Source organism: Mus pahari, chromosome 23 (assembly GCF_900095145.1).
Source record: "Mus pahari chromosome 23, PAHARI_EIJ_v1.1, whole genome shotgun sequence".
NCBI lineage: Eukaryota > Metazoa > Chordata > Mammalia > Rodentia > Muridae > Mus > Mus pahari.
The window spans coordinates 37,088,875-37,104,412 of NC_034612.1; the positions used below are offsets into that span (position 1 = coordinate 37,088,875).

A 15,538-nucleotide genomic window follows, 5' to 3' on the forward strand; every position below is an offset into this window, starting at 1 on the left:
AAAAAAAAAAAAAAAAAAAAAAAAAAAAAAAAAAAAAAAAAGAAAACAAAAGAAGGTTGACGACACCTGCCAATTCCTCCAGCTCTCTGGGTGGCTAATGAAATAAAAAAGCTGGTGTGTGCAGTCTGACCAACTACTTGTTCCCCTGCTAGAGAAGGAAAATTTATGCTAGTGACCCTCTGCTCTTAGAACCTGGGCAACGTGAGGCTGTGGTTGTATCCTGGGCTTTTATGAAACTGCTCCTTCAGGCTGGAACACACTGTCAACTCCTGGACTGCCACTTGTCACTCTTTGCAGGGAGAGTACTGGTCTGCATTCCAGCCGGGTCATACTGTGGATCTGCCACAGTAGGAGGAGTTATGTGTCCCCCAGAGACTTCCAGCGCGGCTTCACCAGAAACGGGGCAAGTATGGAACGAAGACACAGCAAGGTGCGGCGTCACTGTTCAGTGTGACAGACCCGATTGTCAGAGGGCACACATTCTCAGTCGTGAGGATGCCTGGCAGTCAGTCACCCTCCCCAGAGCAAGTGGGCTAACTAGGAGAGGAAACAGAAGCCACCACGGGTCAGGACTGACTGATGTGGCGAATGCTATGCCGAGGAAACATGAGGCAGGCTCCTGATGTCATTACAATTCAATTATTGAAAAGGGTTGTTGTAAGTCACACTAGAAAAAGTAAGAGAGAAACTGGTAATAACGTATTCAATGTAACCCAATACAACCCAGTGCATCCAAGACTGTCGGTTCAGCAGACCGTGTGGTCCAAGCTTCAGGGACAGCCAAGGGCCGGACGTAGCGTGGATGGGGAAGACATAAGACAGCATAGGCTCTATGGTGTGTTCTGTCTGCAGGAGCAGGGGCGAGTGACGTGGGTGCGTGTGGGTGGGGCTCAGGCACAGCAGGCAGTGACGTCAGTGGCTCTGGGAATAGGGACACAGCTCTCGGCTGAATGCCTGTGCTGCTCCGAAGCGGATGGCATGTGTACCTCCACCCAGAATGGCTGTCGCACTGTCATGTAAACATATCTGAAAAAATTCTGGAAGAATGCAAGCTGAAGGCACAGAACAAATCAAAATATTTAGCTGCAAGTGCTTAGCTGACAAAGTGCAAATATTTCAACAGTAACAGATCAGGGAGAGACTCCGTTACAGAGACCCCGGGATAGCCAGCATCCTCTCCCAGAGATTTTCATGAGAAAAATAATATTGAAAGAAACCTTTTTTTTTTTACCCCCAAAATATTCACCAGACCACCAGGTTGGACATATTTTTATGTATAACAAAGTGGCAGTTATGATATCTGTTGGATGGCCACTCCCCAGAGAAATGACAGGTTTTACAAAGTCTTTAAAAAGGAGCAAGGCTAGTTACAAATTGTATCTGGGGAGCAGGACACACTGTTTCACGTCAATTGCACTTCAGGATCAATTTGCTTCATAGGCGATTGTCCCAGAGCAGCACGCTACACCTGGGGGGAGGGGGGCTCCCTCCCTGGGGGTCTGTGTGTGTGTGTGTATGTGCTGGCTGTGTGGTGACTGGGGAGCTCGGGGCTGAATAAGCCAGCAGCAACCAGTATTGCCAACCCTTATCTACCACAGAGAGACCTGTTTGGCTTCTTATTATGAATTTAACTGGAGGAACCAGTGACGGGGACACCAAGCCGGCAATACTGGCTGAGGAAGTGGCTTGCCCAGCGGCACGCAGCAGCCTGTATGCTTATCAATGCCATCTGGCTCTGAGCTCACATGTAAGTTAGCTCTGACTTTGAACGAGGTTTCTACGTGAAACTTTTCAAGTATAAATATTAACCAGGCAAAGGTTGTTTCCTCTTATTTACTTTTCTCATTATGCCATCTAAGGGTCATCTGTGTTGAATAAAGGACAAACATAGCTTCAAAACATTAAAAAAAAAGAAAGAAAGAAAGAAAAGGAAAGTTAAGTGACCAACAGCTGAAGATATTAACATCTAAAATCTACTATTTCAGATTAAAAACAAAAAAAAACAAAAACAAAAACAGAGCTTTTTGGTCTCTTGGGGAAAACTAAGGATTTCTAAAATACACAGGAACAAAAATCAAAGGCTCCCTTTCAACTTAGCTGTGGGGTGTGTGTGTGTGTTTACAAAGTAATGTTTTTTAATCACCTAGTTCAATTGCATAAATCACAAAACGTCTCCAGACAAGATTGCTGATAAATATAAACTCTAGAAATGACTTTTAGAAAAACATCTCCAAACTTTTCCTACGTAACAAAGCTTTCCTTTTGAACAGAGTCTTCCTGCTTCTGGGCTGTTCCAGGCAACGCAGCTTTGCCAGTTCCAGAAGTCGCCGCTCTGTCCCATCAATGGCATTATTCTTGACTCTCTACTATTTTAACCACAGTACATTATTTTAAAAGAAGTCTCATCAGTGGTGTCCGATTTATGTCTTCATTTGAGGACTGAAGATTGCAGTAGAAACAAACCCAAAAGTCACTTTAGAAATGGTATAAAAAACCTTGAAATGTTGGCACCAATGGAAAATGAGGAAAACCTAAGATGCACCCCTCCGTAGCTAGCTCTGTCTCCGGGGCAGGGGGCGCTGCGGATGCTGCAGCAGCAAGTTGCTGTGGATGGAGGAGTTGTGGATATAACTCATTTCATGACTGAGCTGCTGCAGGCGCAGAAGCCACTTTTGTCCAGCCGGGGGACGGTCTTGGCAGCCACCAAGAGCATCTGAACCAAGCCCCTGGGGCTGGCGGGAGCTGATTCTGAGCCAAGGGGAAACACAGGGTGATGTCAGAGCTTTGGTCCTGTGTTGCTGCCCAGCAGACATGCCACACAGGAGGGGCTTCCTTCACGGGCCTGCAGGAAGAATGGAGACTGGAGTCCGACGTCAAGACTATACGAGGCTGCCTGGCCAGCAGATGACCGTCAAAGTGACCTTGTTCCTCTGTTCTTTCAACATGGGCACCAGAGCAGAGTGACTCATGCCCACAGTTGACAGGCCATTTACGGCTACGATCATGTCTCCACACCTGAACAAAACACAAACAGGGGCAGAGTTAGTGCCATTATCTCAACAGCATCATAAACACAGTCCTGGTGGTTCAGCATCAAGATCAGTTTGCTCTGGCTAACTGTCACCGGGCAGGGGTATGATCAACTGAGTCTGGAGTCTCTCCCTTAGCAATCAAAAGTAGCCGAGTCAACCTTCCCACATCTGGTGGGGACTTAAAGGCATGAAGAATAATGTCACTTGTAAGACCATCTCTCTAAACAGTACCAAGTCAAGGCCGAGGAGATGGCTCACTCTTTCAAGGTACCTCGGCTTGGTTCCCAGCAGTTCACAACTGTCTGTAATTCTGGTTCCAGGGGATCTGACGCGTCCATGGGCACCTGCACTCCTGTGCACACACCACACACACCCTATTGAATAAATGAACACACAGCTCCCAGTGTTGTGCCTGCCAGCACATTCACCCATTTGTTGAAACCTCACTACACACGGGGCACAGTTCTGGTTGCCCACTCATGGATCTCACATGAACACTAAGTCAGGCAGACATCGAGCCTCGGGAAACATCAGCTGGCAGGATCAGACCTGCACGAGCTGTACGGGGGAAATGCTCAGAAGTCACTGCCATTCTGCGGCACACTCAGACTAATCGGGTTCAGATCTGGTCTAGACAAAGAAAGGCAATATGGCTCCAAGGGGCAGGAACGGTAAAAGAAATGGCTTCAGACTCACTCAGGAAGTAGCAGACTTGTCCTGTGATGAGGCTCTGTGGCCCATCCAAACAGTCTCCTGTACAGAAGAACTTAGCTTTGGAGCATTAAGTAGGCACATACAGTGAGCACATGAATGAGCATGGCTGTGTAGAAATGACACTCTATTCACACAACAGAGAGCAGGCACGAGAGCTGAGTCCTCAGTTAGATCGGGTCTGGTGTGACACACACGATCTCTGCATCGCCAATGAGGACGAGACTTACTTCAATCTTCCATCGTAGTAAGCAGGGGTTCCTAAGACGATGGTCTTAATGAAGAAGGGCTGATTGGTGTGGTTCTCTTCGTATCCGCCCACGATGCTGAAGCCCCAGCTTCCCAGGTAGCTTCTTCGTAAGACTATGTCGTGACAGCTGTGAAGGGCACTGTAAGATAGCAGAGAGACCGGGCATGGAGGCTTCCCGCTCACAGCTATGGAAAACAGGCTAGCATAATCCCTCTGACTACATGATGTGTGTGTGTGTGTGTGTGTGTGTGTGTGTGTGTGTGTGTATGTGGGCAATAGGGTCAGACCCAGGGTCCTACATGTGCTAGGCAAGATGTACTGGCCCTGTCACTGTCTAACAGCCCATTCTCCAGCCCATTCTTCAGCATGCATCCTGAGGCAGGCTTGCTTTCTCCAGCTTTCCTTAGGTTTCTCTTGCCAAGTGAAGACATGATCAGATGTGTGTGTGTGTGTGGGGGGGGGATGAAGTCAGCCCGGCTGGCAAATGTACTTTAGAAATCTGCACCGCGATGGTGTACTGGTACTGCTTACAGCACTGCCAACGGCATCTCGATTCTAGAACTGCACCTACCGAGGGCACGACGGAGGCAGTACTGCTGTTCACGGCAGAGGGGTGGCAGGCGGTGGGGGTAGGGGGCTGTGCAGGTGGGAGCTCATGCTAGAACCACGAGGTCCTAGGTGATCCCCAGTGCCCCAAAAATAAGAAAAGGAGGAGGAAGAGGGACAGAGGAGGGAGGGGACAGAAAGAAATTTGGACGGTGGCCCTTTCTGGAAGCATGCTACAGGGCGGTGCTTTAATTATTGGAGGGGCTGATGTCCCTTCCCCCGGACTCACATCTTTACGGGAGACTCTAACGTAAAGAACATCAACAAACACATTGTTCTCCATGAGCACAGAGATGCTCCAGGTAAAGTGCTGTCTATTCATGGTTTGGAGGACGCTAACCAGGGAAGGAGGGAACACAGTACACTTATTTGTCTAGAGTCTATGAACCTGGGAATAAGCAGCAAGTAAGAGCTTAAAAACAAACAAAGTGATAATCCTTTTAATAGAAGTCCTCACTGGGAAGTGAAATCGGATATGCAGTGATCTTCATCATCAACCTGACCGGGTCGGGAATTACCTGGGAGACACACCTTCGGGAAGACGCACCCTGAGTGTAGATACCACCATCCTAGGGTCCCACACTGAATAAAAAGGGACAAAGAGGAGGTGTGCTGAGCACCAGCCGTCATCTCTGCTGCCTCAGGATGTCATGTGACCATCTGCCTCACGATCCTCCCTCAGGATGCTGGTGACTAGCTAGCCGCCTCAGGTCCACCCTCAGAGCCCAGCGCTACCCTCCCTGCTGTGATGGCCACAGCCTCAGCATGTGAAACAAACCTTCCTCCTCCTCATGTTGCTCTCCTCAGATGTTTGTCCCCACTGGGACTAATACAAATATCAGAGACAAGGCTTTCTGGTTTCTAATCCGCTACAAATGACAAATGACCTGCAGCATGGTGCCACAACTCTTAGCTCATGGGTAGGGGCTTCTAAAGAGGCTTCTGGGAAGCACAGAAGCCTCACCACTGGCCCAGGTTCTCAGGAACAGTACAGTCACCTTCATAGCTCTGTCTCCTTTACAGCAAGCAGGCCAGCGTCTGGTGTAGCAGGGCAATGGAGGGGAACTTATAGCCCACACAATAGCCTGATTTACAGGCATCCATTCAGGCAAGCTCAAAAATGTATCTCACTATACTGTCAACTTGTGACAACTTGTCTAAAACCCTTCCTGAGCTGAGGGAGGGGCTGGCTCAGTTGCTAAAGTTTTTGCCCGGAAAGCTACAGGACCCGAGTTTGGTTCCCAGAACCCACATTAAAAAAAGCCGGACATGGGGCAACCTACATTTGTAATCACAGTGCTGGGCATGGAGCAGGGGCAGCAGAGCTAGGCAGACCCCAAAAGATCACCGGCTACCAGCCTAGCCAAACGGTTCAGTGAGAGATGCTGCCTCAACAAGCAAAGGTGGAGAGCCATCAAGGAAGACAGAGGAAGTTTGTCTTCGTCCTACACACACACACACACACACACACACACACACACACACACACACACACACACACCACACCACACTAATGCAAACAGATACAAACACACAGATACACACAAACACACACACACATGCACACACAGACGACACAAATCTTTTCTTGCTCTGCCTGGTGTGCCATAAAATGCAATGCACAACAGTGAGAACATGCAGCCCCCAAACCAGGCTGGCACAGAGACAGCTAAAGGCAGCAGCAGGGTCCCGGGATTTCCTAGGAGGTCGCTATTCTGACTGACCCACCGCCGGAGGCAGTGCACTGAGCCCCTAGAGTCCCGGCAAACAGCATCTATCCTCTTTTTTTGTTTTTTGTTTGTTGTTGTTTGTTTGTGTTTTTTTTTTTTTTTTTTTTTTTTTTTTTTTTTTTTTTTTTTTTTTTTTTTTTTTGTTTTTTTTTTTTTTTTTTTTTTTTTGAGACAGCCCTGGCTGTACTGTAACTCACTATGTGGACCAGGCTGGCCTCAAATTAACAGAGATCCACCTGCCTCTGCCTCTGGGTTCAATCCTCGTCTCCCAACCACTCTGGAATGAATCTGACTACCCAGGTATCAGCTGAACAAGAGTCCGGCTCCCCGGCTTAGACAGTGGCTCTGCAGCAGCAGGGGGATAGTAATCATTTATGCCCGATTTTCATTTATGCCCGATTTTCAAAAAGAACTCACGTTTATTCTATGGGAATGGCTGCCTCCTACATGTATGTGTATGTGCACCACGTATGTGCAGTGCCAGGGGAGACAGAAGAGGGTGTTGTATCCTCTGAAACTGCAGACAGTTGTGAGCAGTCACGGAGGTGCTAGGAACCACACCAGGCGCTCTTGCAAGAACACCAAGTGCTCAGAATCACAGAGTCATCTCTCCAGCCTCTGAATTCCAGGTCTGATGCTCCGATAAACATGTATGACACAATAAGGTCTCTTTTGTGAGCATCAATCCCACTCCACTAGGTCCTGCCATGTCTGTGAGACATCACTTCTAGGCCTTGGGATTGAAAACCAAGAAACAAAACCACCACCAGCTCCTGGGAGCAAATAATCAGAAGCCCCCTGAGGGGGCTTACAGTGTGTGTGAACGTTCCTGGCTGTATGCTACCTTACCCCACGGGAGGCAGATGACTCAGAAACTGGTGCATCTTTCTGGTTTATTTTTATTTAAGAACCAGCAGCTTCATACTTGGCTAATAGTCAAACATGCTTCACAGTGCTTTTTATAGATAATGAGAATCTAAATTACTTTAGACACAAATAAGCACACATGCTCCCTATCTCAGCACCAGAGCAACCATCTGGAGAAAGGCAAGCACCCCGGGGTGCCAAGGGAGGTTCCAGTGTTTCCCTGGTCCCTGCCAGCCAGCCAGAGAGCAGCTTGCTGGTCACGTCTCCTTTGCTCAGTACAGACCGAGTTCTAACTAGCTTTGTACAAAATGATTCTAAGCTCTTGGTTAGCCTAGGCTACAGAGTGAGACCCTGCCCCAGAAACTCAAAATTCTGCCTTTTCAAGGAAAGTTGGCTCAGTGGGTCAATGTCCCCTGTACAGGCATGAGGTTCTGAGTCTGGATCCCTAGAGCCAAACAGAAAAGCCAGGTATGGTGGTGTGTGACTGTAATCTCAACCCGTGTACAAGGGGGAGACGCAGTGCTGTCCCCCTCAAAAACACAAAGCAAAACAAAAAACCCAAAACAACAACAAACAAAAAAAACCCCTCCTTAACGGGAACTGTCTTCGTTTTACAAGGAGATACACTTTTTTTGCTTTTATAATTTGGTACACTTTTTTTTTTTTTTTTTTTTTTGGTTTTTCGAGACATGGTTTCTCTGTGTAGTCCTGGCTATCCTGGAACTCACTTTGTAGACCAGGCTGGCCTCGAATTCAGAAATCCGCCTGCCTCTGCCTCCCGAGTGCTGGGATTAAAGGCGTGCACCACCACGCCCGGCAATTTGGTGCACTTTTACCTAACTAACGCCCTCTCTACCCACTGGTGAGTTAACCATGTAACTGATAAAGGTTAAAACACGCTCACTCTGTGAGACATCAGACCGAACGAGCTCTTGGTACCTTGGCAGCCCGAGCCACATGACCCAGGACGGGGACCAGCTGGCGTCATACTCATTCTCACTGAAGGCGCTCGGCTGCTCCTCGGTGGCCTGTGCTGCTTCCTCGGCGATCTGCACTTCCAGGGCCTTCAGGATGACAGCTGGAGACGCAGCGCTGGCTTTCAGCATGGCCACAGCCTCGCTGTGGCTTAAGTTGGTCAGGTCAATGCCGTTGATGTTCAGCAATATGTCACCTGTGCCATTGGGAAGGCCAGAAGAGTGAGTGACCTGAGAACCATGTGACTCCCTGAAGCTCCTCCCTGCCAACTAATCGACGGGGCCGTTCCAAGAGCTTGGATGGGTGGAAGTGAGGTTTATGAATTTGTGCTTTTCTGTGCCACCAAGGACAACTCATGGGAAACATTCCAAAACAGCTCAGAACTCAAACAAGGTCAGACTCTAGAGGCACACACTGTGGCTTGAAGCACCTTGTGAGGCCCCAGGGTCTGAATCACCACCTGGGTAGGCATGTAAAGGGTGAGGGTGACAACTTCTCTCTTGAGCTTCGGAGAGCTCTACAGTTCTTTCTGAACACCAAACCATCTGATTCTTGGCTCTTTTTTTTTTTTTTTTTTTTTTAAAAGATTTATTTATTTATTATATGTAAGTACACTGTAGCTGTCTTCAGACACTCCAGAAGAGGGCATCAGATCTTGTTACGGATGGTTATGAGCCACCATGTGGTTGCTGGGATTTGAACTCTGGACCTTCGGAAGAGCAGTCAGGTGCTCTTACCCACTGAGCCATCTCACCAGCCCTGATTCTTGGCTCTTAGACATAACTTTAAAAACAAAACCCAGATCCTATTTAATATTGCACAATTTTATACATACAGGGCACACATCCCAGAACATGAGAGCAGCCACTCTCAGGTCACTTGGTGAAATGAAACAGGGTTTGAACATCTTCCCTTGCTTGAAGGGGAACAGCATGTTTGTTGGTCTCCCAAGTTAGATGAAATAAAATAAGATAAAACAAACAATAAAAAGGAGACACAGGGATTATTAAAGGATACAAGTGTAGTGGGTTGGTCTGACAGTACTATATATTCAAACACTAAATACGGCTCCCCAAGACGTGGCTGTCTCCATGAGCAGATCCTCCCGTACACCAACTGATACTATGTGAACCTTGCTCCCCAATTGGCCAATAAAAGGCTAGAGCCTGTGATTGGGCAGTGGAGGGAGAAAGGTGGCACTTGAGGATAGAGCGGAGGCCAAAGGGAGAGGAAAGAACACAGAGGTGGTGGCTGCCACCATGAGGGGAGACAGACCATGAACACATGGCCAGGAGAAACAGCAAGTAATGAGGGACATAAGGCTGGGATGTGAGTTAGAATCCTCCAAACCTGCCCGTCTAGGCTTCTGGCTTATAACAACCAGACTGTGTCTTTTGTGCAGGCTAGCTACAATGTTTCACTCCTCTTACATAAAGGGGCTAAGAAAGGTTAGAGTCCTTCAGATGGTAGCACATGTGTTGCATCTGGTACAGAAAACCTCCCATTACTTATTACCTATCTTTCAGATTTTGCTTTGTTTTGGTTTTTCGAGACATGGTTTCTCTGTGTAGCCTTAGATGTCCTGGAACTAGCCTTGAACTAAAAGATCTGCTTGCCTCTGCTTCTGCCTCTGCCTCTGCCTCTTGGGTGCTGAGACTAAAGGCATGCACCACCATCACCTGGCTAATCTTTCAGATTGTTAAAGCAACAGATTCTTATTAGTGAAAACTTGGGAGAGGATACTCCAGCCAGCAAACTCCAGATGGGTGTCTGGCCCAACTGTCATCTGAGAGGCTTCTTCCAGGAGCTGATGGGGACAGATGCAGGGACCCATAGCTAACATTAAATCTTTCTCCCTTGGACCTTGGGGAAACTCCAAAGAAGAGGGAGAGGAAGAATTGTAGGAGCCAGAGGGGTGGAGGACCCCAGGAGAGCAAGGCCCACAAAATCAACATGGCAGGGCCCATATGGGCTCACAGAGACAGACGTGGCAATCACAGGGCCTGCATGGGTCTGCCCTATGTCCTCTGCATATGTCATGGTTGTATGTTCTTGTAGGACTCTTGACAGTGGGAGTTGGGGTGTCTCCGACTCTTTCACCTGCTCTTGGGGCCCTTTTCCTCCTCCTGGGTTGTCTTGCCCAGCCTGATATGGGGGGTTTGTGCCTGGTCTTATTGTATCTTCTTAGGCTATGTTCGGTTGCTATCCCTTGGGAGGCCTGCTCTTTTCTGAAGGGAAATGGAGGAGTGGATTGAGGATGGGGAGAGGGACTGGGAAGAAGGGAGGGAGGGAGGGAAAACTTTGGTTGGGATGTGCTGCGTGAGAGAAGAATAAATAAATAAATAAATAAATAAATAAATAAAGACTTCATATGTTATTTTAAGTTACATATATACATTACTAAGTCAAGGGGGGAAAATAGTTAATTTTTTCTTATAGGCTCAGCAAAAAAAAAAAAAAAAAGCCATCATGTTTATGATGCTCAGACAGCTGGGCTTCTTAATGGACAGAGAGAACATAAAACTTGGAGCTTGTTAAGCTGGGAATCTGAGGGTTTTTTTTTCTCCATTGCACTTCCTATGTGAATTAGGTACTTGGCTTATGTTTGCTGTTGTGTAGAACATTTTGCTCTGTGAACCTGTGCTCAGAGTCCACTGCAGGTTAGGGGGACTGACACCCCTGTCAGGGGGAGTCAGGTGGCAGGGCTGACTGGAGGGAAAGCACACATTATGACTGCATTAAAATGACTGGGGAGCCATTATTCCTGGAGTAGTGGCTGTCACAAAAACAACCCTTTTGTATAGTCCTTGAGGAAAGGTGGGGTTTGGGTTGTTGTTTTGTGTAACTTAATTTCTGAGAGCACTACAAAAATAAACAAATGGCTGTGGATTCAAAAAAAAAAAAAAAAAAAAAAAAAAAACTCTTGGGAGGCGCTTGCTCCCATGCATGCTCAACAACAAAACCAAAACAAACCAAAACCCAATAAGGAACTCGACTGTCACCAAATTCTATAGTTGGCTAAGTAACTTAAGAAAAAATAGTAGCCTTGTTGAAATACACGCCCAGCACCGTGGGCTTTAGTCTGCTGGCCACAGAGCACCACCACCGTGCCCGAGAACATTTTAGAGCATCTGAGGGCATCTGAGCCCTGCCTCTGGCAAGCAGTCTGGTGAGCTGTTTTCCATGCAATTACCTTCTTAGGAGAAATGTCTATTTCTGTCCCTAAACTAGATAATTTACGGTTTTAACTGATTTAAAAAAGTTCTTTATAATTCCTTGATATGGCACATACACATACATAAATGTCTGATTTGTAACTGTTTTCCCACTCTGCGGGTTACCTCAGACATCACTGCCTAATTACAGGTCATAAGGCTTGGCCTGTGGGCTCCTCTCAAGGGCCTTAGCTTTTCCACTGGGTCTGAAATTCATTGTGAGCTTGCTTGTGTGAGGTTGGGGAGGGAGCCTGCCTTCGTTCCTGGGAAAATAACTTTTCAGCTTCAATTTTCTTCCCATGTGAACCTCTCCGTAGAGACCTATTCTGTCATGGCAACAGTGCTCCATCATATGGTTTCTCCTGTGCACATTAACAGACTTGAGAGGGGCTGTGCGTGTGAAGGAGTTAAATCTCTGAAACTAGCTTTGTCCTCCACACACTCGGTGTGATGTCAGAGCCCCTGTCTTCTTTGTTGAGTTCTGGGCTCTGACGGCAGGCACTTTTCCCTGCTCGGCCATCACACAGGCCCTGGGCGCTTTATTGTAACCAGCGCTGTTATTTCAGGGGCATGGACTTCAGCACTATCTTCCAGGGCTGGAGGCGCAAGAATCTCAGAGGCTCTTTTCCAAGATAAAAAAATCAGCTGACGGTCCGAGTAACTGCAGAGTCTCGAACCATTGTCAGGGTTAATTCCTAACCTTACAGAAGAACACGATGTTTTCTATACAAGGACACTTTAAAAGAGTTTTAAAAGCCAGGTTTAACATGAAACACAGTAATTACTCCTTAAAAATTTGACTGTTCTTCTGAGATTGGACCTTGCAGAACTTCCAGGACCCTGCCTTACCTCTCTTGATCCTGCCATCTCGAGCGAGGCAGCCGTGGGGCGGCACGCTGGTCACAAAGATGGGCAGCTCACCACTCTTGCTCCCTCTGCCCCCAGCAACCGTCATCCCGAGGGACTCATGGGGCTCCTTCTTTACAGTGATGTGCTTCTCCTGACATGTGACACACCGGGTGAGGTCCTGCGGTACAAGGGAAGGTCTTGGATTTACCTGGAACTCATTCTGGCTGGCCTTGAACTCACAGAGATCCGCCCACCTCTGTCTCCTGAGTGCTGGCACTGCAGACGTGTGCCACCACTGCCCAGCCAATAGATGGGGATTTTAATACCATAAAATCACACACTATCCATGTGCCTGTCAAAGCCTGCGATTCCCAGCCTCAGTGTTCACACAGCTAAATCTGTTACTGTAGCAATGTCCCTAGGTACTAACCACGGACTTTATCATGTTCTCATGATGCATTTTTAGTGGTAAAACTGATGATCATATCTAAAAACAGGCAAGCCGAGAAGAACCTGCTTCCAGGTAGCACTAAGCACATGGACTGTCCTGGAGGGTCACTTCTTGTCAATCACTGGACAGATGAAGCCTCCTTGACGAGAAACTACAGTGGCTGACGTGGGAGGAGACTCTCAGACCGTGAACCCCCAACACCTAGGCTCAGCTCTCCAACAGAATGGCAGCCTGTATTTCAGACTTAAAACAAAAAGCAGACAAAACCCAACAAAAACCAAACAAAATGAAAAAAAAAAAAAACCAACTTTACATTGTGTTGTGACTGGAAGGCCTACACAAGGCCTACGCTCATACCTTTGCGGGGTAACAGTGATCCTTGGAAGGTGACAGGGGTTGAAGGAGAGACCCGCCCTTACCTTGTGTGAGCCCGGTCGGCTGTGCGAGGGTGGCTGAGCGTGGCTGCTGCTGCTGCTGCTGCTGCTGCTGTGTGCTCCGGCCTCACGGCTGCCATTGCTGGGCTGGGGCTTCCCTGGTCTGGCAATTGTTAAGTTCACCCTCTCTCCGCTGGCCTGGGGAAGACAGTTCATCACTACCCATCACAGAGGACTGCTTAAAGATCGCCAGTGGGACCCATTCTCTTCTCTCTCATCAAGGCAGGTTCTCACTGAGTAACCCAAGGCTGGAGGCTCCTGCCTCAGGCCAGTGAATGCTACCACTGAGCAGTGCCTGCGATACTGTGATACTCTACCAGTTAGTCCCTCAGCAAAGCCTCACAGGCAGTCACTACCTGGTGGCAGGAGGGTCACAGGCTAATATTTTCAAACACACACACACACACACACAGAGTCACACAAACACACACAGAGAGAGACACACGCACATACACACGCATACATGCAACATTAAATTTAATATAAAAAATGCTTTGTTTTTTGCTCTTCAATTGGAAAATAAGTGATAACAGCTCTGATACTGTACTATAAGCCATTCACCAGCAGTAGCTCCAGGCTTCAAGAGGCAAATGATTACTATGTCACACTGTGGGGAGTGCCAGGTGGCTACTGGGCTTTCTTACAATACATGCTCATGGTCATTACTGCTAATACCCAGAGCACCAAACCAGCATTTCAGCTGTCCTTGGAAACTGCTTTGACAAGCATTATTGGTTGAAGTGAACCCTTGCTTCTCCTGAAATGATGTGAGCTGAGGTGTTTACACTGTACAAACAGACGCTTCAAAGTACACGGGACCACAGGTTCTAGGAAAACAGTCAACACCACCCTAAACAAACGGAACACACACAAACACATTTACTTAGGGAAGTTATATATAACAGTGTAGGTTTTGAAGACTAAGTTTTAGATAACCATGTCTGATTTTTCCAAAGAAACATCGCTGGCTCTGGTTATGCGCCAGTGAAAACAGACACGGCCGTGAGAGGATCCAGGCTCAGTACTGGACATTTACCTGAATAATCTGGGCAGCGAGCTCTGGGGTCCCATGCTTCAGGTCGTGCCCGTTGATGGCCAGCACCCGGTCGTTGCTGTTGAGCCTGCCGTCCTGCGCTGCCAGCCCCCCTTCCAGGAGGTCGAGAATGAAGACGCCTGGCTCATCTGTCCTTCGGACTAGTTTAATGCCGAGCTGCTCAGCCGAGTCGCGCTTGTGGAGCACCACCTGGAAGACCTCGTCCCGAGGCGCGCTGCCGTCTGCGTGGCTGTTGGCACGGCTGCCGAAGCGCCTCTCCCGCAGCACTGTCAGCTGCAGCGTGCTGCAGGGCTGGGACAGCACGGCCCGGGCGTGGTTGTGGGACACGTTGCTGATGTCGTAGTTGTTGACCTATGACAGACAGACAAACAGAACTCCTATGGCCAGTGCAATACAATATTCTATATTCCTAACTCGCAGAAATGTCCAGATGACATCTCCAAAGGAAACCAACATGGAGAAAACGCTACAGGATTCCTTAGCTACAAGGAAAAGGCCTTGAAAGACTTTTACAGCAGAGAACTTAAAATGCACTACACTACAGCACAGTGTTGTAGTAGGGACACTGATGTCGATGACACTCTGGGATTACAGTCCTTGGGTCTGCTAGTCATTCATTGGTAACCTGGGGGAATATGGAATTTGGCTCCTCAGGGTCTACTTCCCAGGACCAGTGTGAGAGAGAACAGGCTAGCTACATCCCGGCAGGGCAAGCCACATCAGACAGCTCTAGTGCCTCCCAGGCTCCCAGGCTCAGGTTCCTGGACTTCAAAGCTGCTTTACCTAACGAAACACACTTACTTTAGACAAAATAAATCATTTTATTTCTTAAAAAGTTGCACATTCTGAGTGACTTTTAAAGTATATAATTACAATTCCACTCTAATTATCAGCATACCCATATAATGCATATTTAATATGCCGAGTGTAATTCAATATTCATGTACTCATTAGAATGTACAGCCTTGATACAATTACAGTGACTGATCTTTGAACATGTAACATATCACTTAGGAAAATAGTCCAGCTTCAATTACCCACCTAGGAGGTGAGTATAATTTTCGTATTTATCACAATTAGAGTTCTCTGAATCCATCAGAGATAAAAACCAATGTTGTCTAAGCACCTCTAATGGGAGAGCTCTGGGTTAGTACTGTGACATCAGGAGCCAGGGCACGCGTGCATGGCGCTACACAAAAGGCCTTCGTCCTCTTACCTATCTCGGATGGGTAGTTAGAGGTCTTTGAATTTGGGCTGTTTGCTTTATTCCGAGTTTGACAATTTTGAACAGTACTGCCTTGTTAATTCTGGTCTACGGATGGATACCTTTTAAAATCCAGTCATCAAATCTGCAGGCACTGTAC

At 47.6% G+C, this 15,538-nt stretch overlaps 1 protein-coding gene across 2 annotated transcripts in view; it reads right to left on the reverse strand.

Moving 5' to 3' along the window:
- Positions 1–1,253: 1,253 nt before the first annotated feature.
- Positions 1,254–15,538, reverse strand: part of Lnx2 (ligand of numb-protein X 2) — a 60,795-nt gene continuing 46,510 nt past the window's right edge. For both annotated transcript variants that reach the window (XM_021186854.2, XM_029533590.1), the window contains exons 5-10: positions 14,157–14,525; positions 13,106–13,258; positions 12,236–12,413; positions 8,136–8,367; positions 3,974–4,132; positions 1,254–3,015 (exon numbers count right to left, since the gene is read on the reverse strand). In XM_021186854.2, coding sequence (XP_021042513.1) covers positions 2,880–3,015; positions 3,974–4,132; positions 8,136–8,367; positions 12,236–12,413; positions 13,106–13,258; positions 14,157–14,525 — 1,227 coding nt within the window. In that variant the 3' untranslated portion in view covers positions 1,254–2,879. The remainder of the gene's footprint in view (positions 3,016–3,973; positions 4,133–8,135; positions 8,368–12,235; positions 12,414–13,105; positions 13,259–14,156; positions 14,526–15,538) is intronic.